Here is a 25503-nt window from a genome sequence, read left to right as displayed (position 1 = left end):
TGCGGTCATTTCCCGGGCACTGATCCCTTGGCCTCAGGATCGGATGGGACAGTAGTCCAAATGCATATGTGGAAGCCGGGCAGTGGCAGCCTCCACACTCCTTTTGTGGGCAACCCTGTTGCTTTGGTTCCAGGATGGTGATCAACACGGAGAGCAACATCCTCATGTTCCAGTTCGAGAATATCAAGTGGCAGTACTCCCTGGAACGGGCCAAACAAAAGAAGAAGGACAAAGAGGATGACAGGGAAGAAAACGGCCTCGCAGAAGTTCTCTCCAAGTCGAGCACTCAGATTCACAGCCCTCAGGAATCCATACGTAGCAAACACACGGCCCAGGAGTCCCTGTTCAGCAAATCTCACAGGTCCCCAGTTCTCCTGAGGGCATCCAGGTTACCTACAGGTAAGAACCGAATCCCAGGCAGCCCCAGTGGTACCCAGGGGAGCAGGTGAGGGGCTTCCAGGACCAGTTTCTCTGTGGAATATTTTGGTCAATGGTTTCTTGATGATATAAATCCCAGCCTGTATGTCATTCTCTTTGATGTGACAATTTGTTAGCTAGCTCAAGGGGATCTCCTGATTTTCAAGGCCTAAGTTTTCAGACTTATTAGAATCTTTCTGCAGTAGATGACACTAGCCCTTCATACTTGCCATTAAAACAAAAACCAGACAACCAGCATCCTCCCCCTTGCCCCTGATCCAAGCATATAGTACATGACTTCCTTAGGACACAGACAAGATATACTGTACTGCAGGAAAACGTCCTCTGCGGAACGTATTCTCTGTAGACCTCTGACTGATAACATGCGTACCTGGAAAATCCTAGATCAATAGATCACCTCCAAGAGTATTACACCACAAACGGTCAGTTAGGACAGAGGACCGAGAATTTCAGATAATGCATAAAGCTTGATAATCAGTAGGAAACAGGGGTAGGAGGGGGGCGTCAGGAGGTGATCTAGATGGACCTTCGGCTCCAGGTGATTGCCTAGTTTCATGGGACAACAGGAAGCAACAAACAGTAAAGTGATCATTTGGGTGAAAATCAGTTGAATTATCAGCTACGCCCCCAGTATTCATACCAAATTGAATCACATAATTACTACAGTTTCCTCCTCAATCTTAATTTAGGAGTGTTAACGGAGGCACCTCGAAGTCAAGGAAAGCCAAAGTCACCCCGAAGAGATGGCAGGAAGAGACCGACTTCTAGGGAAGCAAATGGCACGGGCACCGAGCAAGAGAGTTTGGAAGCAAAACCTCTCGCCGGAGATAAGAAGAGCGGTGATCCTTTATTCTGAATTCATGTGGCAAGAGTCAATCTCTCTCTCTCTCTCTCTCTCTCTCTCTCTCTCTCTCTCTCTCTCTTTCTTTGTTCAGTCTGATTTTTCAGCAGGCTGATCAATCAGTTTGCTTGCATTCTGAATGGATAAAATGCCCAGCTTCTCCTAAGAGTGGTGGGTTTTCCCTAATCATCCCCTTACTGACTTGAGGCCACACAGAGCGAGTGCCTTTCTCAAGAGCTGAGCCTCTGGTTTTGGGCTCACAGTCAGCCTCCTTACTTCTTGGACTGTTGTGTCATCAATCTGAGTAATGGGCACAGCGGAAGGGAGAAGAGGCAGTGGGGCTGATTGCAGAGGCATTTTAGGGGGTTTCACGGGGGAGGAGCTGGATTGGGGGGTGCTCTACATGTGAGATAAGGGGGTCAGGGAGATAGGCGGGGAGGGGCTTTGGAGAAGAGTTACCATGAATCAGGTGTCCCTTTGTTGTTTTTGAGAGACTCTGGTAAAGATTTAAAAGGCCTTTCAAATATTTTTGGCTAATATAATAGTGTTTCTTTGAATCAGACTCCCTGCAGAGACTAGCTTCAAGGTGAGGGTAAAACAATTGAGTTTTGTGAGGTCTGTAATAACAGTGGGCATCCTTGCATATACCTGTCTCTGTGTACCTGTATAGCTATACCTGCGGGGTAAAGTCCTAGGCGTGGCATCGCTGAGCCACGAGGATGATTGCATTTTAAAAGCTAGAAGGAGATCGCCATAGTTGTCTTTAAAAACTGCTGTGTCACTTTTCACTCCCACCAGCAATGCATGAGAGCTCCCACTGCTCCCAAGCCAACACTGGGTGTCCACCGTCATTTTGCTCATATGATAAGTAAAGATGCTCTTTGCATTTCTTTAAGGTTGATCACTCACAGACTAAATGTCCCTCAGTGGGCGGTAACTAAGTAGGTGATGACAAAGCCATACTATGACAAAGGCATTTTATACAACAGCTAAAAATGGATGACGAGCCCCATTTTTCTTTTTTTTTTGCGGTACGCGGGCCTCTCACTGTCGTGGCCTCTCCTGCTGCGGAGCACAGGCTCCGGACGCGCAGGCTCAGCGGCCATGGCTCACGGGCCCAGCCGCTCCGCGGCACGTGGGATCTTCCCGGACCGGGGCATGAACCCGTGTCCCCTGCGTCGGCAGGCGGACTCTCAACCACTGCGCCACCAGGGAAGCCCATGGAGCCCCATTTTTGACTTGGAAAGAGATCCATAATATATTATTATATGAAAAAAAGACAAGTTACTGAACAATGAGCCCATCACAATTCCTTTTAATAGGAGAAAAACTGTGTTTCGTCTCTCTCACACACACACAGAGTGGTGTATTCTGGAATTGGACGAAGCACGGGGAAGACTTTGACATCTTAATTTCATTTAGATAAGACCTACTTGGTCAAGGACAATTATACACTGTTATAAAATTGTGAAATCAATACCCTGTTGCATTTTCTTTGCTAGTTTTATTGGTGCAGTTTGAGGTGCAGATTCTACTTGCTAGGTCAGACTAGACAAATGCCTTCTCCTTTTCATGGTTCAGTTATGCCTTTTGTAAAAGGAGGATAACGTTTTCAGTGTGTCTGTGAGGTATTGCAGGGATTCAAAAGCCCAAATGAGAGACATAGTAAATTTGCTCACCTGTGAAGACATCATTGCTAACTCAAGGGCCTTAGGCATCTTGGAGGCCTTGACCCTAAAGAAGCATGCCAGAATGAATCTCTTGTCCTTGTCAGTGGCTTTTGGACCTACGAAATGTTCAAAACATTTAGGGAACTCCTGTTCAGGAACTGCCTTTTGGCCATTTGATAGTTTCAGTTTTGCAGGGGTGGCATGTTTTTTGAAGGCAGTTTTGATTTTGAGAAACATCCAAAGATCATTTGGAGTCAAATTTGATGAATAAAGTGGAAATCAAGCTTTGCCATCCAGGTTTTATTTAAAAATATAGGTGTGTTACTGAAACTCTGTAAGGCTATAAATGGGGTGTGAAGGTCCTTCCCACAGGGAAGTTTCAGGAACTTGTGGAGCACAGGCATTACATATGTTCCTTCCAAAATATGCGTATCTAGAGGTTCATACACACTTGTACACAAGTACTAGCATATTTGTTAAAAACGTGTGTTAAATATTTTGTAATTTCTCGTCTCATAGAGGATTTTTGCTCACATGATGGCAGCACGTCCATTGGGCAACAAAGACCATAGTCTGAATAGCAGTTGGAATCGATTTAACTTTCATACGTAAGTACTTAATGGTTTTCATGGAACACTGGTTTGTTTTTCTTTTCTTTTTTTTAAAAAGCAGATGATGTGGAGAAAATACCAAAACAAGGACAACTGGGAACTTTGGGAGACTTGATCAATTGCTCAAAGAAGAAGTCCTGGTGGATCCCTATGTCACCTGACCAGTTCCTCCTGACTGTGAATGCCCTGCAGAAAGCCCATAATTCTGGGGAGTTTGCCTATCCCCGGAGGCCCCAAACCCAGGTCATCGATGCCTGGGGACCTTCCATTTCATACCCAAGGAAGGTCCTGAGTTTGAAGGGACGATCGGTCCAACATGCAGTCGATCGGTTGAGATTGAGCAACCCTCCCATAGACGTGAGACAAACCAGTATTCCCCTTGAAATCCAGAAGCTTCAGCTTAACCTGAAGAACTCTGTGCACAGCCCCAGAGTCCAGTCTGCCATCCCCCAGCCGGTGCTTATCTGCCCCAGGTTCTCTGGCAGCTTAAAGGCTGAAGACCCGCCAACCAGTTCAACTGATGGGGCAGTGCGCAGCTTCAGCCCCTTAACCAGCACACAGGTCATCCAACCAAACCGCGTGCTGGCTCCGCCGATGGGCACGACGGCCCAGGCTGCCAAGAGAGATTGGCCCCGCTTCTACACGGCCCTCGACCCCTTCAGAGTGAACACGGAGTTCATGCTGCTGACTGTGAAGGAGGAGAAAGAGTACGAGGAGGCCAAGATGAAGGAGTTTCAGGCCATAAAGCCGGCTGGAGGGGTTGATCCGGAAAAAGCCAGCAGAGCTGCCTGGGTCAGGAAGATCAAAGGCCTGCCCATTGATCATTTCATGAAGCAAGGAAAAACAGCAGCCCCTGAACTTGGGCAAAACGTATTTATCTGAACCAGCCTTGGGAAATTACAGCGTTTTATAATAAACAAAAAACCAAGTGGATGTTGGTGTTCGGCCTCTTTTTGTTTGTTTTCACCTGTTCCCTGGCAATTAACATGGGGACTCTTTAATTATTTTCCTATAAGCCAAAGAACTGATATTTATCAAAGTAAGAGAACAGAGAGAGGCTGGGGGTGATTGGCATCTGTAGTACCACTGAAAACCATTCAGTGAGAGGCATGGAAGCCCTGTTTCATTGATGGGAGATGTTGGAAGTTTAATACCACTCATGGCTACCAATTTAGGGCTATCGTTTCTTCTAGCAAATGAACTGATGGGATTGTATCAGAATAATGCACTGGAGTTTCCTGGTATTTTCGTATGGAAGCCTGATGAAGCTCAATGAGTTCAATTAAGAATCTAAAAGGAGAAGCCCTCAAATTGCATTTTTCCTCCTCAGGGCTAACTCCTATGGAAGAGAATTAAGCACATTCATCCTTTCTACATTAATATCATGTGTGTTGAGGTTGCTACTTAAGCCTGCTGAGGTTGGTGTCAGGGGCCAGGCAGGTGATTTAGATGTGAGCAGCCCAGCATAGGGGCTGTGGCCCATCAAAGAGCTCAAGCCCCATGTGAAGGGGGTAGCTCCTACTCAGTAGCTCAGCATGGCGTAGGATGGAAACCCTTGAAGCAGAATGCAGAACAAAACAACAAAACACCAACCCCACAAAACTCCACAACCCACACACTGAGTGGGCCACCAAAACCCTGGCATGGGTAGGCTAGATGCACAGGCCACCTGTTCCCAGCCTTCGCTTTCACCTCCAGGTGCAGGAATACCATCATTTGCCAAGCTTTCTCTCCCTGGAGAATTTTTTCTCCATTCTTAGGAAATCAGGTTTAAAGTAGCACTGGCAAATAGCCATGTAAAAATTGTGATTTGAATGGAAAGAATCCCTTCAATTAAGGAAACGTGCTTCTACACATTATTCCATGAGCCTTCCAACAGCAGTTTGACAGCACGCTGGGCAGATAGGATATTGTTATAATCACAGTTTCAAAGATGACATGAAGTCCCTGAATTTCAGCTCCTTCAAGGGGCAAGATCACAATATTCGCGGCTAAACTTAAAACCGTGATAAGAATAACATCTACTGAGTAGGTATGGACCCTGGAAGGGAAGGACACATAGATGTTAGCTAGATAATTGGTTAAGTGGAGTAGACGGGCTCAAACCCAGGGGGCTCGGACTCCGGGGCCCACGCTCTCAGCCTCTCTCCTTACTGTTTCCCAGGTCTACCTTCCTCCCTTAATAAGACCCGCCATGTTTAGGGTCCTCCTGCCTAGTTCTTCTTAATAACATTTACCCCTTCGCAGGAGGACATTTATTTCTTCAACTGCTTCCACTATTTAAGGTACAAAAGTAATCCTGTACGGAATTACACGTCATCGTAAAACACTCAAACGAAATGAAAACTATGGAATCATGTCCCTGACCCCCACCCCTGCCCTCAGGACATCCACACTAGAGGAATGACACTCTGTAGGCGGCAGCAACATCTCCAGGCAACAAACCATGAAGTCCCTAAAGCAGCATCTTTTACTTTCCTCTCCTGCTTGGACCTGCCCGTGCCCCAACCTGAGTCCTGGCTTCTCGCCCCGCCCCGCCCCGCCCACTCTCTAGCCCCGCCCGGATCCTCCCACTCCGAATCGCCCCGCCCCCACTTGCTACGCCCCTGAGGGCCCGGAAGCGGAAGTGGGGTCGGGTTGCCGCTGTTACTCCGGCTCCTCCAGGCGCGTAGTGACCCCGCCTCGTCTGTTCTGGTCCCCGGCCCGCGGCTGCGGCGCTGACGTGGCTCCCGGAAGTGGGGCTGGCGTGGGCCGCCATGTTGCAGCAGGTGAGGGGATGTGGGCGCGGAGAGAGGGCCGCGGCGGCTGGACCGGGCCTGCAGGGCCTGAGGGGCGCGTGCTGAGCGTCCTGGGCCGCTGCCGGAGCCCGAGGAGGAGCGGGTGGGCGGCGGGCGGGGCGGCCGGGGGCGGGGCCGGGGTCCGGGCTGCGCTGAGGGCCGGCGCGGGTGTGAGAGGCGCGGGGTGGCGCCCGGGCGGCCGCGGAGACGCCGTGTGTGGCCGGGCGAGGGGAGGGGGGCCGCCACCCCGCACGTGGGATTAGGGGACCCCCCCCCCGGCCTTGCGTTCACGTTTGTGCTGTTACAGCAGCGTTGGAGGTAGCTGGTCCACTCCCGTGACTGCATCTGCCCCTCCGAGCTAATTACAGCCCTCACGTGTAGGACCAGAGATTAGTAAGAATCATTTCGTAGTTTCTTCCTATTTTTAAAAAAGTTACACTTTTAGTTAGATTTTGTAGGCGTCTTTTCCTCTTGAGGGGTTACTGTGGCCCAAGCACTGTGCTAGGCCCCGGGGGAGGGCTGCGAACCGCACAGACGATTTCCTGCCCTGAATCGGAGGGAGGATTGGAGGGTGCCGGCGGTGGGGAGGCAAGATAAGTTAAAGACTGAAGGTAGTTTTCACAGGGCTGTCACAGAGCCAGGGTGATGTGATAGCAGGTGTCTGCGAATAGGACGCCCTCGGGATTTAGTGTCGGAAAGGACCGCTCCGGGGAGGTGACCGGAGTGGGGAAAATCCGGTGATGGTCTGCACCTGCGTCCCGGCCGAAGGAGGCTGGAGAAAAACACAACGGCACTGACTGTTCCCACTTAAGCGTGTGGCCAGGCACCTCAAGCGAGCCCGTAGGGCCGCCAGGCAGTCGTCACCCTGCCCCCTCCGTAGCCGCCTCTCCCTCCCACCTAGGCTGCTCTCGAGGGCTTCTCCCTCAAACCTTCAGCGTTTCTTCCTTATCTGCTCTCAGCCCCTAGCCTTGCTGCTCGTTTCACTGAGAAGGTGGAAGCCATCGGTGTCCGCACCGCCTGCCATCTCCAGCTTTCCTCGTAATCTCCTGTTTACTCTGCCTTTGTTTTATGTAACTGCACTGTCTGTGCTGCGTTTTTTTTTTGATATGAGCCATTTTTAAAGCCTTTATCGAATTTGTGCGAAAACAGTATTGCTGCTGCTTTTTTTTTTTTTTTTTTAATGTTTTGGATTTTTGGTCACGAGGCATGTGGGATCTTAGCTCCCTGACCAGGGATCGAACCCACACCCCCTGCACTGGAAGGCGAAGTCGTAACCACTGGACAGCCAGGGAAGTCCCGGTGCTGCCTTCTTAAGTCGAGCCCTCTCCTTGTGCACTGGTTTCCATCCCCTCTTGCCTAAATAAAGTACCCCCAGAGAATTCTAGCCTGTCGCCAAGGTGGAGACCACTGGTCTCATAGATGTGAATCCATTTTGCATTTTCTAGCTTCAGCTGTTCCTCCACTCTTCCACCTTCATTTACTATGAGGGCTTTCTCCATACATACTCTGTGTGTTCCCACTTCTGTGCCTGTGAACAGATACCTAGTCAAGGGGCCGGAGGGAGGCCCAGCGGGTGAACTCTCCTGGAAGCCTCCCCACAGCCCGTCCCTCTATCTGCTCCTGTTTGCGCTCAGGTTACTTCTGGCGCTGACCACGGTCGGCCACGTGTCGTAGGTGATTGCTTCTTTGTTTATTAGCTCGTGTCTTCCACAAATACGGTAGCACCTGGCCTGGTGCTCGGCTAGACTCTAGGATTTATTACAATGCAGGCACGGAACTTGCCCTCCAGTAGCTTGGAGTCTAGGAGGAGGTAGGAGGAGTAGACTTGCAGGAAGACTATCCCGAGATAATTGTTCAAGCGGAGATTTGCCCAGGTGCTGTGGGGACGTGGGAGGGGGGATGCCTGGGGATTTCAGGGCAAGTTTCTGAGCCGTTGCAGTATTTGAGCTGAAAGCTGAAAGCTGATTTGGCGTTTGCCTGATGGTCCGCTTCATAGGGGATGGGGAAGGGAAGAGCTTCTCGGTAGAGAAAACATGAAGGGCAGAAAGGTGGGAGGGCCCGAAGTGTTTTCCCAGAGCAGGTAGTGACAGCGTTGCTGCAGTGCTCAGTGGGAGGGGGCGTTGTCGGGAGGTGGGCACGGGATCAGGTCCTGAGCTGCCGCGAGCTCTGGTTTGCTGTGCCTGAGGGATTTAAGTCTTATCCTGTACAGGGAGGGGTGCCACTGAGCAGTTTGGGCAGGGGGGTGACATGGTATGCTCTCCATTTAGGGAGATACTCCGGGTAATGAGGGGCTGGAGTAGAGCGGGGGTGAGACCAGAGGTGGCAGGTGAGTGGGGAGGGGCTGGCACAGTGAAGGTGTGAAGCATGACTGAGGCTGCAGGTGAGTTGCAGTGAGCTGAGGTGCGAACCACTTAGAGACCTGAGGTTGAGGAGGGAAGGGAAGTAGAGGACAGAAGGGAGATTCAGCATCAGGACTTTAAAACATCTCTTCACGCTGTAAAGGACACCTGAAGAAGCTTGTATGCTGATGAGAAAGATCCACCAGAAAGACCTGAAGATACAGGAAACTGTAAATAAAGGGGAAGAGTGATGGAACACACCCCCAAGGAGGCCGGAAGAGAAGGGATTTTGACTACAAGTAGCTGGTTTAGCCTTGGAGAAAAAGGGACAGAGTTGAGAGAAGGGGTCAGGAAAACAGGGCTGCAGTCAGATGGTTTTGTGGAGGAGACAGAGACAGTGAGTTATCTTGGCAGCCTCAGCCTGCTCTGACCTGGGAGCCACCTGAGGGTGGCTGCATGGAGTTTGCACTTGGCAGCTTCTTGGGTGGGATGGAGACGGCAGGTGCTTGGGTTGCCATGTGGGGTTTGGCCAGGTGATCAAGGGTTGGGGGAGGGAACTGACCTCGCCCCTTCCCTAGGCTGTGAGTTCCAGGTGGCCGTGACCGTGTCCTACCGTCATCTTCCGTATTGACTAGCGTGCTGCCTTGCATGTAGTAGGCATGCAATACGGAGTTTCATTCTGCTTCATGAATATTTGCTTTTCCTATCAGGACAGTAATGATGACATTGAAGATGTCTCACTGTTTGATGCAGAAGAGGAGACAACTGGTAGATCAAAAAAATCCAAAATCAGGTACGACGATAAGTTACAAGACTCGGGTTAGTGTCTGGTGCTGTTCTGTCCATCGCCTGGTGCCAGCGACGGGCTTCGGGGCAGAGTGGTTGTGATGTGCTGGTGAATATTGTGTATTGCTGCTTTGCTCTTTAGTCTGAGATGAGGTGACATCTCACGTTTTCCCTGGGAATAATTGACTTATGGCATTTTACTCAATACTGAGTTTTCAAATCTGCAAATCCAATTTTTTGAACACTGGTGTTTTTAATTCTGACTTTTGTACCAAGAATGCACCATTTCTTTAGATAGTTTCTGTAGATATATTACATTTTGATTTATTATGCAAATTTCAGAATTGTGTCTTTTGTATCAACTAATGTGAGAATATCAAGCCAAATATCTTTCTATTCCAAACTTAGTTATGGCTAAATAAATTCACTTGATGAAATCAAATTCTACCTGAACCTTGAGAACATCTCTAAGTGAGAGATGCCCGTCACAAAAGACCACGTATTATATGATTTTGTTTATGTGAAATGTCCAGAATAGGCAAATCTATAGGGACAAGAAGTACATTAGTGGTTGCCTAGGACTGGAGAGGGGTGGGATTGGGGTCAGTGGGGGGGTGACCGCCCATGGGTATAGGCTTTATGTTTGGGGTCATGAAAAAGTTCTAAAATTGATGGTGTGATAATTGCACAATTCTGTGAATATACCAAAAATCACTGAATTATACCCTTTAAATAGGGGAATTGTGTGGCGTGTGGATTATATCACAACGAAGCTGCTGTTAAAACAGCAACTATGCCTGGTGGTCACTTTGTCTTAACGCCTGAAGTGATTTCTGAGGGCCTAGAAATTCTTAGGGCATGATATTTAGACATGTAAAAATAGGAGTCAGTCCTAAGAGTGTAGTTTCCTAATTCCTCTAAGCTTGGTAAAGTTTCTTGTTATATATTTTGTGAAAGTATATAATCAATGAGTTGTTAAAGTCACGTTTACATAGTGTATTTTCTGTGACAGCAGGGCCTAGTCAAATAATGGGACTTATGAAAAAAGAGAGGTAGGCGGTTTGCTTCTTCCTCAAGTCATCTTTTATTTTGGCAAGACTCTGCATGGTTCTGCTTTGGCTGAAACATTTTCATCTACATCTGCAGTACCTGTTGTAAATGTAATTGCATATCTTTTATTATGTTTTGGTTTTCAGACACCCAGTGGCATCATTTTTCCATTTATTCTTTCGAGTCAGTGCAATTATAGTCTATCTTCTCTGTGAATTGTTCAGCAGCAGCTTTATTGCCTGTATGGTGACAATTATCTTGTTGTTGTCATGTGACTTTTGGGCAGTCAAGGTAGGTTTGATTGTTTTTATTTTAAAATCGTATTTATATGATGAGATTGAATGACGTGTAAACAGTAAAAAAAAAAAAATGACACTTAACATTTCCGATTGGTGTTAATTTATCTTTTTGTTATCTTAGGCCTCACCTGTGTCAGAGTGCCAGTTGTGGCAGATCACGTGTAGGTTTACTGACTTGTCTGTGCTTTACGTTAACCTATGTCAGCTTTAAAGTTAAACAAATAAAAATGTGACCAGCAGCTACAGACTACACATATTGCTTCTAATCCTCACCACTGGTTTTGCTTCAGGGTCACCTCCGGCTATGCCGCCTATGATTTCTAGATAAGACCCCAGGGTAGTTTGTCCACCATTACAAGTACCGACCATTACAAAGGCTCCTATTTGAGCTTGAGGGCAGTGTTTCTCAGCCAGGGCCAGTTTTGCCCTCCAGGGGGACGTTCGTTTGTCAGTATCTGAAGACATCTTTGGTTGTCACAACTGGGGGTGGGGGAAGTGTGCTATTGGTATCACACGGGTAGAGGCCAGGGATGCTGCTAAATATCTGAAGGTGCACACACAGGGCAGCCCCCCACATCAGGGAATCATCCGGCCCCAAATGTGGATACTGCTGAGGCTGAGGGATCCTGTTGTAGGGGATAGAAAAGAGTGTAAGAAATGGTTCAAACTCAGAGGCAGTGGTAGGTAGAGGGATGGATGGATGGAGAGATAGGTATATAGATAGAGGGGCATGTGATAAAGTAACTATGGTAAAATAGTAAATGTAGACACTAGGTGATAGGTATTCACTGTAAAACTTGACTTTTCTGTGTGTTTGGAAATTTTCATAATAAAATGGTAGGGGGAAAAATTGAAGGCAAAAAAAAAAGGCAAAAGCTACTTTTGGAATTTGAGGTATGTATATTGATTCAAAAACCAGTAAGATGTTACAGGTCGGCTCATGTCCACCAACGCAGCCATTTTTAGATCTTTTGATTGTTACAGATATCAGAAGTGGTTGGCTTGGTGGTGGCCAGTTTCCGTAGGCCACAAAATGCTGAGAGTAAAGATTACAAAGGTCTGTTTCCTGTAGTCTTTTCTTTTGTACAGTCTTCTTTGCCTTGTATTTCTTTGAATTTCTTCTGTTGCTTTATGCTCTAAAGTGTTTACTGTATCCAGGTCACAGTTTTGTTTTGAGGAACATTTCTTTTTGTTGTTCATGTAATTTCTGCTTAGCCAAATAGAACACCACCTTCAGTCAGTCTTCCTGGTAATTTCCAAAAATTATATAATTAGATCCTTGTGGGTTTAGAGTTTTAAAAAATGTGGCCAGAGGGAGTTCCCTGGTGGCCTAGTGGTTAGGATTCCGGGCTTTCACTCCATAGCCTGGGTTCAGTCCCTGGTCAGGGAACTGAGATACCGGGATGCAAGCCACAGCATGACCAAATTAAAAAAAAAAAAAAAAAAAAATGTGGCCAGAAAGTATATTTTCTGATAACATTTTTTTTTTAAAACAAGGGCTTAAAAAATACCCTTTCATCTGTGGCAGAATTACTCACAGATATGCAGACAATTGAGATATGAAATTAAGAAGTCAAGAATGGGGAAATTATTAAATGGACTTGGGGAAGGGGGTGTGCAGGGTTCTGAATGTAGTTAGAACAGCAGTGTGTCGTAGTTGTAAATCTCAAGGCAGTTGTCAAAAGAAGAGATAATTATTAAAAAAAAGAGATAAATAAGATAAAGTTATTTAAAAAATGAAAAGAACTTAAATGTTATAACCTATATGGGACTTTTGTCTTATTCTTTATTTTGAGAAATATAGTAAAAAAAAGAATAAATAGTTGTATTCAAATTTTTATGGTAACTATTAGTAAAATTTAAAACATTGTGTGTCTTCCACAACATTGGAGAAGACAGGAGCAACTAAAACATCAAGAGAAGGAGAGCAAAGCAAGCGTCCAGGAACCTGAAATATCATAGGGCAGAGTGCAAGGGGATGGGAGCAGTAGCACATTAGTTACAGCTGTAGATGTAATTTGATTAAACCCTCTTTTTAAAGATAAAAATTCTTAGATTTGGTCAAAAATCAAAGTCCAGTCCAAAAGATCTAACTATAATTGTAACATTAGAAAAAGTAAAAGAAGGCAAAGATAACATAAGACCAATTCAAACAAAAAGAAACTTGACGTTATATTATTATCAGACAAAGCAGAAATGAGAGTAAGACAGCTTTCAGTGGAACAAGAAAGGTCAGTTGATGAGTCACAGTGAGGATCATTCACAGAAAGACATCACATCAAACTATAGTGAAAAACTACTAGAAACACTAGAGAAGATGGAGGAACACTGTTGTGATAGAAGTCTAACAAACCATTGTCTTTGCAGATCAGAGCAGCAAAAAATACTTAAGGTTTGAAGGATCTGAATGAAATAACAAGGTCACTTTCATAGCAGTATTTGGAAATCTGTATGTAGAGGCATAATACCTTCTTGTTCAGTTCCTGTGGAACATTTACAAAAGTTGACTAAATATCACTATGAAGAAAATCCAAAGAAATTGCCCAAAGCAGCTACATTTTCTAGTCCAGTACAACAGAACTGGAGACTAATAAAAAAAAAATGGTTGTCAAAATTGGGATTTTTAAAAAGAGCCATTCTGCTAAATATCTTGGCGCAAAAAGGAAATAAAAACTGTAAATATAGATTATTTATACCTTAATGATAATGAACATCTACATTCAAACTTTTGAAATGTGTCTAAAGCTGAATTCAGAGGAAAAACAATAGACAAAAGGCTTTTATTAGAGGTCTAGAAGTTTCAAAAACAAAAATAATAAGCTTGAGAGAAATTCGGAAAATAAACTAATAATGACAAAAACAAAGTAAAGAATTGGAAAATGGGAAAATGGAGGAGTTTGAGACTATTCGAAGAGCTGTTATTTGAAAGTGCCACTACAATAGACTTCTGGCTGTTCTTGGTCTTCTTTGCCAGCTCTTCTCTTTTGCTTAGCCTTTGATTGGTAGCGTTTCTACAAAATGAAGTTTGGTCTCTAAGGCTCCTCCTCTTCTTCTCTTCTGTATTCCTTTCATTATGTTAGGAAAGCTATCAAAGCAGTTTGTTGTATTAGTAAGAGGGAAGGAGCTTGGTGCATTTCAAGTACTGAATGAAGGTCAGTGCCTATAACCATAGTCTTCGTTTGGGCTGCTGTACAGAATACCAGAGACTGGGTGGCTTACGAACAATAGGAATTTATTTTTCCAAGTCCTGGAGGCTGGAAATCCAAGGTCAGGGTGCCAGCATGGTCGGCCTCTGGTGAGGGCCCTCCTCTGGTTCCAGACTGCTGATGTCTCGTTGTATCCTCACATGACTGAGAGCAGAGAGAGGGTGAAAGCTGTCTCTTGACTCTTATGAGGACACTAATCCCATTCACGAAGGCTCCGCCCGCATGGCCTCATCTAATCCTAATCACCTCCCAGAGGCCCCCTCTTGATACCATCACTTGGTGATGGCGTGGGGGCAGAGTTTCAACCCATGAATTTGGGGGGACACAGTATTCAGTCCATAACCTTTTTTAGAGATACATAGTTATAAAGTATATGTAGCTGTGGTCAGGATATATAGGAAAAAGTAGGTCCCAGAAGCTAAAGAGCAAGGGGTTTAGAAACATTAGGGAACTGGAGAAAGGACAAGAGTTCGCGAGGGAAAAGAAAGGTAATGGTTGTGGGTGTGCTGACCCTGTCACCTCTGCCCCTGTGGGGCCTGCCATGGCATTTTATTTACTCTTTTGTCCAGGCCTGGTACGTAGTGGTCTTTAATTGGATATCATGGCGGGAAAGCTGATGATTTCTTGTTTGTGAACTGTTACACTAAGATACGATGTTATGGTAGACCTGTAAATAATGTTTTTAAAATGTGTGTGCATATATTAATCTTTACCAGAATGTCACAGGTAGACTAATGGTTGGCCTGCGCTGGTGGAATCATATTGATGAAGATGGAAAAAGCCATTGGGTGTTTGAGTCCAGGAAGGTAAACTGCCTTTGTTTTGTTTTTTGTGGGTTTTTTTGAGCGTCATTCAAAAAATTATGTGTAGGGCTTCCCTGGTGGTGCAGTGGTTGAGAGTCCGCCTGCCGATGCAGGGGACATGGGTTCATACCCCGGTCCGGGAAGATCCCACGTGCCGCGGAGCGGCTGGGCCCGTTAGTCATGGCCGCTGATCCTGCGCGTCCGGAGCCTGTGCTCCGCAATGGGAGAGGATACAACAGTGAGAGGCCTGCGTACTGAAAAAAAAAAAAAAAAAAATGTGTAGATACATTTGAGTATTTAAGGGTCAATTACCTAAACACTTCAGATGCATCTACACATAAGGGACCGCCCCGGGTCGCTTGGCATGGTATAGCACAGAACCAGATGACCTTCTAAACTTGCCTTGTGCTTCTCTTTAGTTCCGACTGGAAACAGGGTGTGTCCAGGAAAGAACCCTGAGAGGGCTTGGGCTCAGGGTTTATGCCGCGTGCTTAGCTGGCTCCCAGGGGCTGCTGCTGAAGGGTCTCTGTTTGGGGTCCCTGTGTGCCTTGCCTAGTGTAGCTCCCTCCAGTGGCTCCCTCTGTCCTTCCCCCCCGGGGTCCTCCTCCATTCGTACTCAGGAGGAAGAAAGAGGAAGTTTGCAGCTGGATAGAAAATCTGAGTTAAGCAGAGAGCAGTCTGTTCTTCAGGCTGTGCCTTCAGAAGCCCTAGGGGACCTTGCTCTGTTTTGGGTTAGCCTGCTTATCTGTAGTGGAAATCAGTTTGGGAGCCAGAGGACAAAACTCCTGGAGACAGCACCGATTAAATTGCTTGCCTCTGCTTGTTAGGGCCCTGACTAGGACTCCTCAGAAAGCAGCATTGTGCTCAGTGAGCCTATAGTCCTTTATATTATAAAATCTACCTTGGAAACCACTCAGCGCCCTTTTAAATTCCTGGGTGTTGCTGAGACATTCTGGTCATTGTCCGGAATCCCTTGACTGCATTTCTTCCTGTGGACCCTGATGGACCTTTTAGTCTCCAGGATGAACATAGCCTTGATTTCCTGAATCCTCACCTAAGAAGGCATCTTTCAAAGCTTGCTTATGAATAATCAGTATAAGTGCAAGAAGGATTGACTAGAAGCCTATCAGAGGCCACCCTTACTGTCTTGGGTGATGACAACTGTCCACTCTGCCCTGAAAATGAAACATTCTCAATTTAAAACAAAGTATGTTAAGACCAGTTCCAAAAATTACAGTAGTGGTAGATCTACTGTTTTGCTTGAGGGAGATTGTGGGGCGGGGGGTAGGAGTTCTAACTTGGGACTTGGGTTGTCTGTATTAATTTATTTGAATTTGAGGGTAAGGGGTTTTTCATTAAAAATGTTAAACTTTTTGCTGATAAATACCACAGAACGTTGGTTATTAAATTCATGTTCTTTTGTAGTCCTCTCCTCAAGACAGTAAAACTGTTTCAGAGGCTGAATCAAGAATCTTCTGGTTAGGACTCATTGCCTGTCCGGTGCTGTGGGTGATATTTGCCTTTAGTGCCCTCTTCTCCTTCAGAGTGAAGTGGTTGGTGAGTATCAGTGTGGAGCTGTCAGTAGCCCGCTAAGGTGGCTGGTGGACAGTCATAATAAGCAGCACCTGTGTTAACATCAGGGACCTGTCTTGAGTAGGCAGCTTCATCATGTATTTCCCAAGTTTGGTTTCTCAACTCTGCTTTTCTCTAAGTACAGAGAGCAGAGTCCTGTGAAAGACTCCATCTCACCAGTTCTCCAAGTGCTGAGCAGAATTTGATTTAGCCCATCTTGTTCAGTGATTACCACGTGTATCACATAATCTTGTCGGTCGGGGATGGTCAGTATACTCCAAATGTGCTTAGCTTGGCTTGGAACTAACAGAGTGGTCTTTTCTGAAAATACTGGTTGGTAACCTGTTCTGGTTATCTACTGCAACAGTCATTTTATGATCTCTCACAGTTTCACTGGTTCAGAAGTTTGGGAAGGGCTTGTCTGGAAAGTTCTGGCTTGGGATCTTTTGTACTTGTGGTCAGACAGTGGCTGGGGGCTGCTGAGGCTTCTCCTCTTTATGGGGTCCCATGGCCTCTGAACGCGGTCTTTCCACATTGCTGGTTGGGGCTTCATTACAGTCTGGTGGCCTCATGGCAGTTAGACTTGGAGGGTCACAGCTTACTTGGAGGGTCACAGCTCCAGTTGAGAGTGTTTTAGTTCACAAGCTGTATTACTTTGTACAACTGTATTAGTTTTCTAGGGCTGCCATAACAAAGTATCACGGACTGGGTGGCTTAAACAACAGAAATTTATTTTCTCCCAATTCTGGAGGTCTGTCTCTCTGGCTTGTTGACTGTCTTTTCCCAATGTCTTCATGTGGTCTTCCCTCTGTACATGTCTGTGTCCTAATCTCCTCTACTTATAAGGGCACCTATCATATTGGATTAGGGCCCACCCTAGTGACCTTATTTTTCTTTAATTCTTTAAAGACCCTGTTTCCAAATACAGTCACATTCTGGGGTCCTGGGATTATATATATTAAACATATACATTTATATATATATACATATACAAAGTTCAGCCCATGACAACCACCTAGCCTCAGAAGTCACAGCATCACTTTTGGCACCCGTCCACATTCAGGAGAATGGAAATTAGGCTCTACAGCTTGATGGGGGAGTAAGAAGGTTCTAGAAGAGCATGTGGAGATACAATTGCCACCATATTTGGAAAATATAATCTGTCACTTAGCCCAAACTGTGTGTCTTATTCTTTTAATAATTGATTTTATCTCACTTAATACATATTGGTATCAGATGTATTTTGGCCTTAATTGTGTTTTTTTTCTCCTGTTTTTAATATTTCCTTGTCTAGTTCGCTGTATAGGTTCTCTTTTCCTTTGTGCATACACGTACATGAATACTTTCCCTTTTGAGATTTGGAAGGTTTATTTTCTGTTTTTAGTTTTTCTAGTAGTTATCTGTATCACATAACCCTCTTTCATGTATTTCATGTATCATACCCTCTTTCATGAATTAAGAAATGTATTTAATGTCTTGATTTCCTGCTGTGAAAGATGTAAAGTTAACATTCATGCCTTCTCCCACCTTTCCTCCCTCCTTCCACTTCTGGATTTTTGTTGGTTGTAGTCTTACTTTAGTTATTTTAAGTAATATACTTACTCCTGTTTATTGACTTAGAGACTGTTTAGAAAGGGAATGAAATAAACACTCTTATATTCCCTCCTTTGTTTCTTCCCTTTCTGTGCCTGAGCTTTGTTTGTTCCAGTATTATTTTTGTTGTCAAGGTTTATAACAATTACCTTTTGAAACGATATTTGTTACTGGTTGTTCAGTCTTTGATCTACTTTTAAATAAATTGATTCAGTCCTTTTATTGCAGCTTCTCCTTTACCTCTTGGTTGGCTGAATTTCATTGTTGGGTGATCTTTTTCAAAAAACGTGTGGGTGTTATTTTCCTTTGGCTCTGTCATGTTTAAGAATATGAGCCTGTTGACTTTATTCTTGAATAAACTTTTCTTTTTTCTTTCTGAATAAACTCTTTATGCTTGAATAAATTCTTTATTTCTTCATTCTTGAAAAAAGATTCTTTATTCTTGAATAAAGAATTGGCTAAGTTAATATTCTTGGGTCACAACTTTTTTCTCTCACCATTTAGAAGACATTACTTCCTCATTTTCTAATATTGAATATTGTAGAGAAATCTGAGGCCTGGCTTACTTAACCTCCATGTAAGGGAGTGAATTATTTTTCTCCCTGGACAAATAATTTTTGTTAATCATTCTTGAAGTTTTAAAATAGCATACATAAACAGATTGTCTTTGTGTTTATCTTTCTGTATTGCTTTTTCTGGAAACTGTGCCCCTCTAATATGCAGGCACAGGTTTTGCTTTGAATCAGGAAAATTATCTTCTGTTGTCTTTACATTTATTTATGTTCTGTGTTTTGGTGTCTCTGATTCTGAGGTACCAGTTACCTCTGTGTTGGATCATTTTTATCTGTTCTCATCTACCATCTTAAATGCTTTCGTCTCTCATCTTTTCCTTTCTGGTTATTCACTCAGCACATCTTTTTAAAAGAGTCTGCCATACACCAGAGCTGTCCTGGTCGCTGGGGATATGATTAAGGGCCTGATAAACAAGATGACTGCTCCGATAGCACCACTTTCTAGTGGAGCAGAGTGTAGACAGACAGTAAGTAAGGGTTGTTAGAAAGGGGACACACGGTAACGGAGTGGAGAGTGCCAGGGAGAGCGGAGTGGGCTGCTTTAGCAAGGGCTTCTCTGCGTTTCCTGAGCTCTGCCAGCTCCGTTTTCAAGGTGTCTTGTCTTACCTTCATTCTCTTTGAATTCTTGTCTTTAGGTTCTTCTGTAGGGTGACGAATGCTTCAGGAATGCTTTTATTTTGGTGGACTCTATTTCTTTTTAGAATGATTCTTCGTCTGCCTTTTGCATACTGTGTTCCTTTCTTCTTTTTGTTTTTTGCTGTGGTTCTGCGTAGCTGCCTTTCCCTGTTCCCCTCCCGATTTTGCTCCTGTTTGCAGTGGCAGCTCTGTCCAGACCTTCTCTTTATGTTGGTTTCGTGTGGGTGAGTTCTCCTTGCCTGCCTTCCTTGTTGTCTGAGACATCTGGGCTCTGCTCTGAGCTGCGGTTTGGTCGCCTGAAGGCGCAGGTGTGAGGAGGGGACCGCAGGCCTGCCGCCGGCTGCCTCGGCTGGCTTGCTCGGGCTCCTTCCCTTACATAGTGGAGTTCTTGTGGCCTGTCGTGGTTCTGCCCTCCTGCTTTAGATCGTTTGTGAGCCCTTGGAGCCTTCACCTCTCTCTGGGGAGGCAGCCCAGTCTTTCTCTGGCAGTGTTTCCCCTTCCCTAAAGCAGAGCAGGGAGAGGGGGGTGAAAGGTGGTTTGGGCTCCTGTTTTAAGACCACAGGGCAGGAAGGGGGCATCCTGTCCCTCAAGCTTCCCCACCCACTGTTCTCTGTGGTGATGGGCTTGATGACCGTTGGTCCTCCTGCCTACTCAGACCATTTGCTTATTCTAGAACAGGGTTTGGCAAACTGTGGCCTGCAGGCCAAATCTGGCCTTACGCCTGTTTTTGTAAAATTGTGTTGGAACACAGCCTTGCCTGTTTGTTTACATATTGCCTGTGGCTGCTCTGGGGCTGGAATGGCAGAGTTGAGTATTTGCAGCAGAGACCATATGGCCTGCAGAGCCTAAAATATTTATTATCTGGCCCTTTACAGAAAAGCTTTGTAGAATATTTAACCGTGGGCTCCCCTCATGTTGTTCTAATTAACTTTTCTTTAATAATATTTAAATAGTAGGCTTGCGTTTCTTTTTCTCAATCCTTAGCGGTCTTAGTGGGGTCACCTATAGGATTGTGGCCACAAGGAAGAAACAACTCTGCTGAAGTGCATTTCTTCCTAGTGCTGTGTCCCCCTCTGCGCCCTTCCCCCATCTCCTTGTCACAGAAGGCAAACCCCTGTTGGTTGCTACCTTGAGGCACCGGTTTGCTTTCTTAGAAGCCAGTTGTTGCCCACACAGTAGCATAGAGCAGACTCAGCTCTGTGTGCTTTCAGTGTGTTGAACTTGATCTATCTCTTGACCATTCTTTTGGAATTTTTAAGGAAACAGTTAACATTTGAGCCCCTTCTGAGTCTCATTTACTTTTTTTATATCTTTACTCACAGAACCATGGAAAATATTAGAGAATGAATGGTCCCCCTACTGCATCCCCGGGGCTGGCACAGAGCATGTGTGTTGATGGGTGCTTGTTGGGTGGTGCAGAGTGCGTATTGGATGGGTCTGCTCTGGGAGGGAGGGCGCACGGAAGTCTCACGGCCACAACCCCCTTCACAGAGCTTCCTCTTCCTGCTCTTTCCCGAGACAGTCTCCGCGTTTTGTTTATGGCAGAGAGACGGTCAGTCAGTGTCAAGCCCGTAACTGTTGGTTATTCCCCTCTCCCAGGCGGTGGTTATCATGGGTGTGGTGCTGCAAGGGGCCAACTTGTATGGCTACATCAGGTGCAAAGTGGGCAGCAGGAAGAATTTAACCAGCATGGCTACATCGTACCTTGGAAAGCAGTTTTTAAGACAAGTAAGTGTTTTCTGGATGTCAGGGTAATTTGGATGCGGTCAGTGACTAATGCAATGAAGATTTCTAACTCTTGCAGAGTTTAATTTCTATGAAGTACTTTAAAAAAAGTTTTTTAAAGGGACATACTTATTTAAGTACGACATGATGACGATAAAATTATTTTAATTTCTCTTTGGAGGCTTTTAGGGCATTCCAGAAATGTATTGTCGATATCCTGAAATTATTTTAAAACCAGAGGGATAAATGTTCATTGATAATAACTTCTTTTTTTAATTAGAGGAAGTTCAGTTGCTTTCCATTACTTCCGGTGGCTCTAAATGAACAGTTTTGAAGCATGTATCAATATATTGTGTGGTTTTAGGCTTTACAGTAAGAACAAGTTAGAAACATAATAAGACCATATCGTTAAAGACTGTTTTAAAGTACTCGGTTTGGTTTTGAAGAATGTATAGGTTTTACTATAGTTCCTCGATATGAAGATTTAAATCGGAGTTTTCCACGGGGTAAGTGGTGTTCATAGGTAAATAGTAATTGGTAAAACTTTTGGGAAATTGATTAGGTCTTTGTATGAGTGATGTCTCGTGTTTGTGTTCATGCAATAGGTTGGGCAGGTAACGTTATACAGGACACTTACGGGTTCTCAACCTTGGACATGCATCAGAATCTCCTGGAGGGCTAGAGCACAGATTGTGGGGTCCTACCCCCAAAGTTTCTTATTTAGTTGCCCTGGGGCCGGGTCTCATAGGTCGCATGTTTGCAGGTTCCCAGGTGGTACTGATGTTGCTGGTTCAAGGATTACATTTGTGACTAAAGCCCTGAGAGGCTAAGTGACTTCTCAGGAACATACAGAAACAAAGTGGTGCAAAGCTAGGGCTTAACCCAGCTCTCTTGAAATCCAGTGCCGTTTCCTGTACAGTTTCTCTTATATAAAAGTTAAGAAGTAGGGAAAATGAGGATTCTTGTAGGGACATGACTCTCCTCCTGAGGGTTTTTGCAGAGTCCCAGTATACCTTTGCTGGGTAAGGTCCACCTCATGGTAATTGTCAAGTGTGTGCTTAATAGGTTTTTTTTCCCTTACGATTACCAGCATTCAGCTGAAATTGAACCTTGAGCTGACATACATGGACAGGGTCAGTAGACTTACATGGCACTTGGTGATGCTCTGCTCAAATGCAAGTGACTTGCTGGACATCTGAGTGGACCCATTGCTGTACTTCTCTAGCATGACAGTAATTTTTAACATAATTGGGCCATGGGATGCCAGGTAATGTAGTAGCTGGCTGTGCTGGCAGTTACGAAATGTTTTCCTAGTGCTTTAAATCTGGTATGTTAAGTCAAATAGCTTTGAGTGTTAAGGAGTTGTTTCTCTTTTGCAGACCACTGGAGACGATCAGACCTCCTGAAGAGAGTGAGGGAGTCTGCGTGTTCTTTCCATTGGGAACAACTGAAGGGGGTCTTGACTCTGAACCTTTAGAACTCAGTACCTATTGCAAAGAGGAGTGTTGGGTTTGTTTTTCCATTTTAAAGTTTACTTTAAAAAAAAAAGGAAAAGTAGTTTTCATATTAAGTTTTTACTTTCTAGCATATGGGGCTTGAAGGTGTGGTGTAGCTAGAAACATTGTTAACATTTGGTTCATGGTGTACATATGTGTATGCACATAGTTGTGTAAGATCCATGTGTCTTAAATTAACAGAAGTGTTTGTGTTCATGCCCATATGGAATGGAGACCTTTGCATTTTGATCCACAGAACAAGAAGGATGTTCCTAGTCTATCTCAAAACTCTCTGTGTTTACATACTATTTCTGTAGATTATTTTAGGTTTTGCTTCCATGGTAAGAGTGAGCACTTTGGCTTATATATAGAGTTAGAAATAATTGTTAATTTTACACTTAATATATACTTCATGATGAAACTTCTTATCCTAGGCGTTTACAGGCAGGTAAAAACCAAATTTGGGCTATTGGTGTTAACTAGTTTCTAAAATTTTGTTTATTTTTATTTGTAATGAGTCACGTACTTAAGGCCCAGTTAATATAAAAGGAATTTTCATAGTTTATGTTCATGGGATACGTAGGCATTGCTGCTGTTCTATTTATTTTGGGGGAAAGATAGCCAGATTTTACTTTGGAACCTTCCAGAAGCTCTTCAGTGGTCCTTGGCCTAATGAAATCTGTCTTTTACCACTAAAAGAGTATTATTCTTATGTCATAGTGAGAATAATCATTTCAATACTTGGCATTGTAAATGCCTAAAAGACGTTTTATTTTACGAATCTATTTTTTTTCTTGCTATAATGGGGATATTGTAAATCATGTGTTTGTATTAATGGTATTTCTTAAAACAATGTATGTAACAATCCGCAAACTATTGCAGGCATCTGTAAATTCTGTTGTAGGTACTGTAAATTTTCTTTTAATTGGCAGATAGATTATTTTGTGATTGTATTTATACATTGTTAAAAATTTAATTGAATGTATCTTATTGGCGTGATAGCTTTGAAGGTGCATAACTTTATATTTGTATAAAACTCTACTGCTTACAAAGCATTTTGACACTCGTAATCTCATTTGATCCTCACGACAAGCCTGTTATGTGTGATGCCGGTTTATAGGTGACGAAACAGGACTTCAGGTTATTGACTGACTTGCCCAAGGAGACACTGATTACAGGAAGACCCATCAGGACATATTACTGATTTTAGAGGAAATATTTGTCTCTAAATGTCCTTTCCTTTCGTACGAATCATTAATTTACTAAGTCATTAATTTGGTAAGTGCTTGTTTCCCATTTTATTTATACTTGTCTGGTGAGGAAAGTGGATGCTGCATAAATGTTTTTATTTAACCTGAAAGATCTGGTGTCAGTCTGTAGAGCTGAGAGTCTCATGGGGGGGTTGCTCTTGAGGTAACAATTGTTATTTCAGGCTTCAATCCTAAACCAAATATGAATTGAATTTTGGAATACGTACGTGGCAAGACCTACTGTTTATCCCCCAATATTCATTTTTCCCTTCTATTCATTTCCCACTTATTAGCCAGGACATGGCAACAAAGACAGTTTTTCCCAGATTTTCTTGCTGCACCTTGGCTACACTTCCAGGAAGTATTCTTAGAAGGCCGGCATGCGCATCCCCTCCCCTTTTCACCCCTCTTAGCTGAAATGTAGACAGAATAGATGGCGCTTGAACAGCTGTCATGGACGATGGGGTGATAGCCTTATTTTTGAGAGCAGCAGAGAAATAAGGTAGAGATTGAGTTCCCTCTGATGGGGCCAGCAGCCCTGAACTGCCTGTCTGAATTTTTAAGCGAGAAACAAACTTCTGTCTTGTTTAAGTGTTATTGCTTTGGTTTTTCTGTTACTACAGCCTAAGTGAATTCTTATCAATACAGTGTATTTTCAGCAGCCCCCACAATTGTTTCCATTAGTATAGTATTTGAGATTTAATAGTTCATCAAATACATATTTGTTCTTTCCTGTGAGTTAATTAAGCTAATATTATAGATTCCAACAAGTCCAGCCGTTCCAGATGGCTGTTGCTGCGTAAAAATTCACCCCAGAACGTAGCAGTGTACAACAGTCATTTTCTTATGCTTACACAAGCTGTGGGTCAGGAATCTGGATGGAGCTCAGTGGGGACAGCTTTCCTCTGCTGCACAGCCTGGGGCTTGGCTGAGAGATTTGAAGCCTGGGTTTTGCACATTGGCCAGGAGGCAGGAAACATCTGGGGGCATCTTCACGGGTCTAGAGATTGATGGCGGCTGTCAGCTGAACCTCAGCCAGGTTGCTGGTTGGAACACCCACATTTGTGACCTCTGGGTCGTCTCTCTGTGGAGGCTCATCTGGGCTTCTTCACAGCCTGGCAGCTGGGGTCTAAGACAGGCTTCCCCAGGGAGCCAGAGAAGTGTGTGATGTTTTTATGACTAGTCTCGGGGTTCACATAGTGTCACTTCTGCCATTCTCTGGTTGAAGCAGCCACTAAGGTCCCCCTGAGTTCACGGGGAGGGGACAAAGCAGCCATCTTTGGAAAGTAAAATCTGCCACACATAATTGTTTCAAGACGGGAAAACTACTTGAAGAGACCGAGGGTAGCAGGTGTTGCTTTCTTTTTTATCTTCCCTGGTCAGCCTTGAGCACAGGTAAACTGACTGAATGGTGCAATTAAAATGAAAGTAACATTGCATTCTGGAGCCCCCAGTGTGCCTGTTGTTTGGCCCACAGCTCTGAAACATAGGCAAGGGTGTGTGTGGTTGTGTGGAGGTGATGGCACAGTAAGTCCACCATGGTGTCAGTACTGTGGTCCTTTAAATTTGTAAAACTCTTCAGAGCTCATTCAGAGTTCTTTTATGTCTATTACCTTATTTGATTTCCCCCCGTAACCTCTAGAAGGAGGAGAGATCATGAACAACCTCATGTTACAGATGAATAGCTAAGATGGAGAAAAGTAAAATAATTTACTGACGATTGCAGGTAGTAGAGACAGTGATGCTCCCCCAGTATTCCCTTTGTTCTCCTGTACTTCCCACCAGCTCCCTAATTAACTGAAGCTATGAGATCAGTTATGGCCCGTGTGATGTGAGTGA

General features: G+C 44.5%; 2 protein-coding genes across 4 annotated transcripts in view; both read left to right on the top strand.

Annotated features, from left to right (window-relative positions):
* The window catches only part of FBXW10B (F-box and WD repeat domain containing 10B), a gene marked incomplete at both ends in the record, with an annotated part of 35391 nt that extends 30949 nt beyond the window's left edge, over positions 1–4442 (top strand). The window contains 3 exons of the mRNA XM_082861462.1: positions 134–399; positions 1128–1277; positions 3619–4442. Of these exons, the coding sequence (XP_082717588.1) occupies positions 134–399; positions 1128–1277; positions 3619–4442 (1240 nt within the window). The remainder of the gene's footprint in view (positions 1–133; positions 400–1127; positions 1278–3618) is intronic.
* A 1823-nt stretch (positions 4443–6265) lies between these two features.
* LOC309976033 (Golgi apparatus membrane protein TVP23 homolog B) lies at positions 6266–25499 on the top strand. Of its 3 annotated transcripts, XR_014326980.1 has the most exons (8): positions 6266–6328; positions 9387–9469; positions 10659–10803; positions 14734–14823; positions 16246–16377; positions 20793–20921; positions 22298–22427; positions 23535–25499. XR_014326980.1 is itself a non-coding variant. In XM_082861477.1 (7 exons), exons 1-7 carry the CDS (start codon positions 6317–6319, stop codon positions 22322–22324), a joined length of 618 nt encoding a protein of 205 aa, XP_082717603.1. In that variant the 5' UTR covers positions 6266–6316; the 3' UTR covers positions 22325–25497. The 3 variants fall into 3 exon arrangements, 2 of the variants coding, with proteins under 2 accessions (XP_082717603.1, XP_082717604.1); XM_082861477.1 differs by having other exon boundaries at positions 22298–25497; XM_082861478.1 differs by lacking the exons at positions 22298–22427; positions 23535–25499 and adding an exon at positions 22009–22141.
* The last annotated feature ends 4 nt before the right edge of the window (positions 25500–25503 follow it).

This window comes from Leucopleurus acutus, assembly GCF_964270905.1.
Source record: "Leucopleurus acutus genome assembly, chromosome: 19".
NCBI lineage: Eukaryota > Metazoa > Chordata > Mammalia > Artiodactyla > Delphinidae > Leucopleurus > Leucopleurus acutus.
This window is presented reverse-complemented; position numbering and strand designations above follow the sequence as displayed.

Excerpts from the sequence above, each read along its gene's own strand:
- LOC309976033 (XM_082861477.1), top strand. Across the intron at positions 10,804-14,733 it reads GTGACTTTTGGGCAGTCAAG|AATGTCACAGGTAGACTAAT; the intron begins GTAGGTTTGATT and ends AATCTTTACCAG. Across the intron at positions 14,824-16,245 it reads GGGTGTTTGAGTCCAGGAAG|TCCTCTCCTCAAGACAGTAA; the intron begins GTAAACTGCCTT and ends GTTCTTTTGTAG.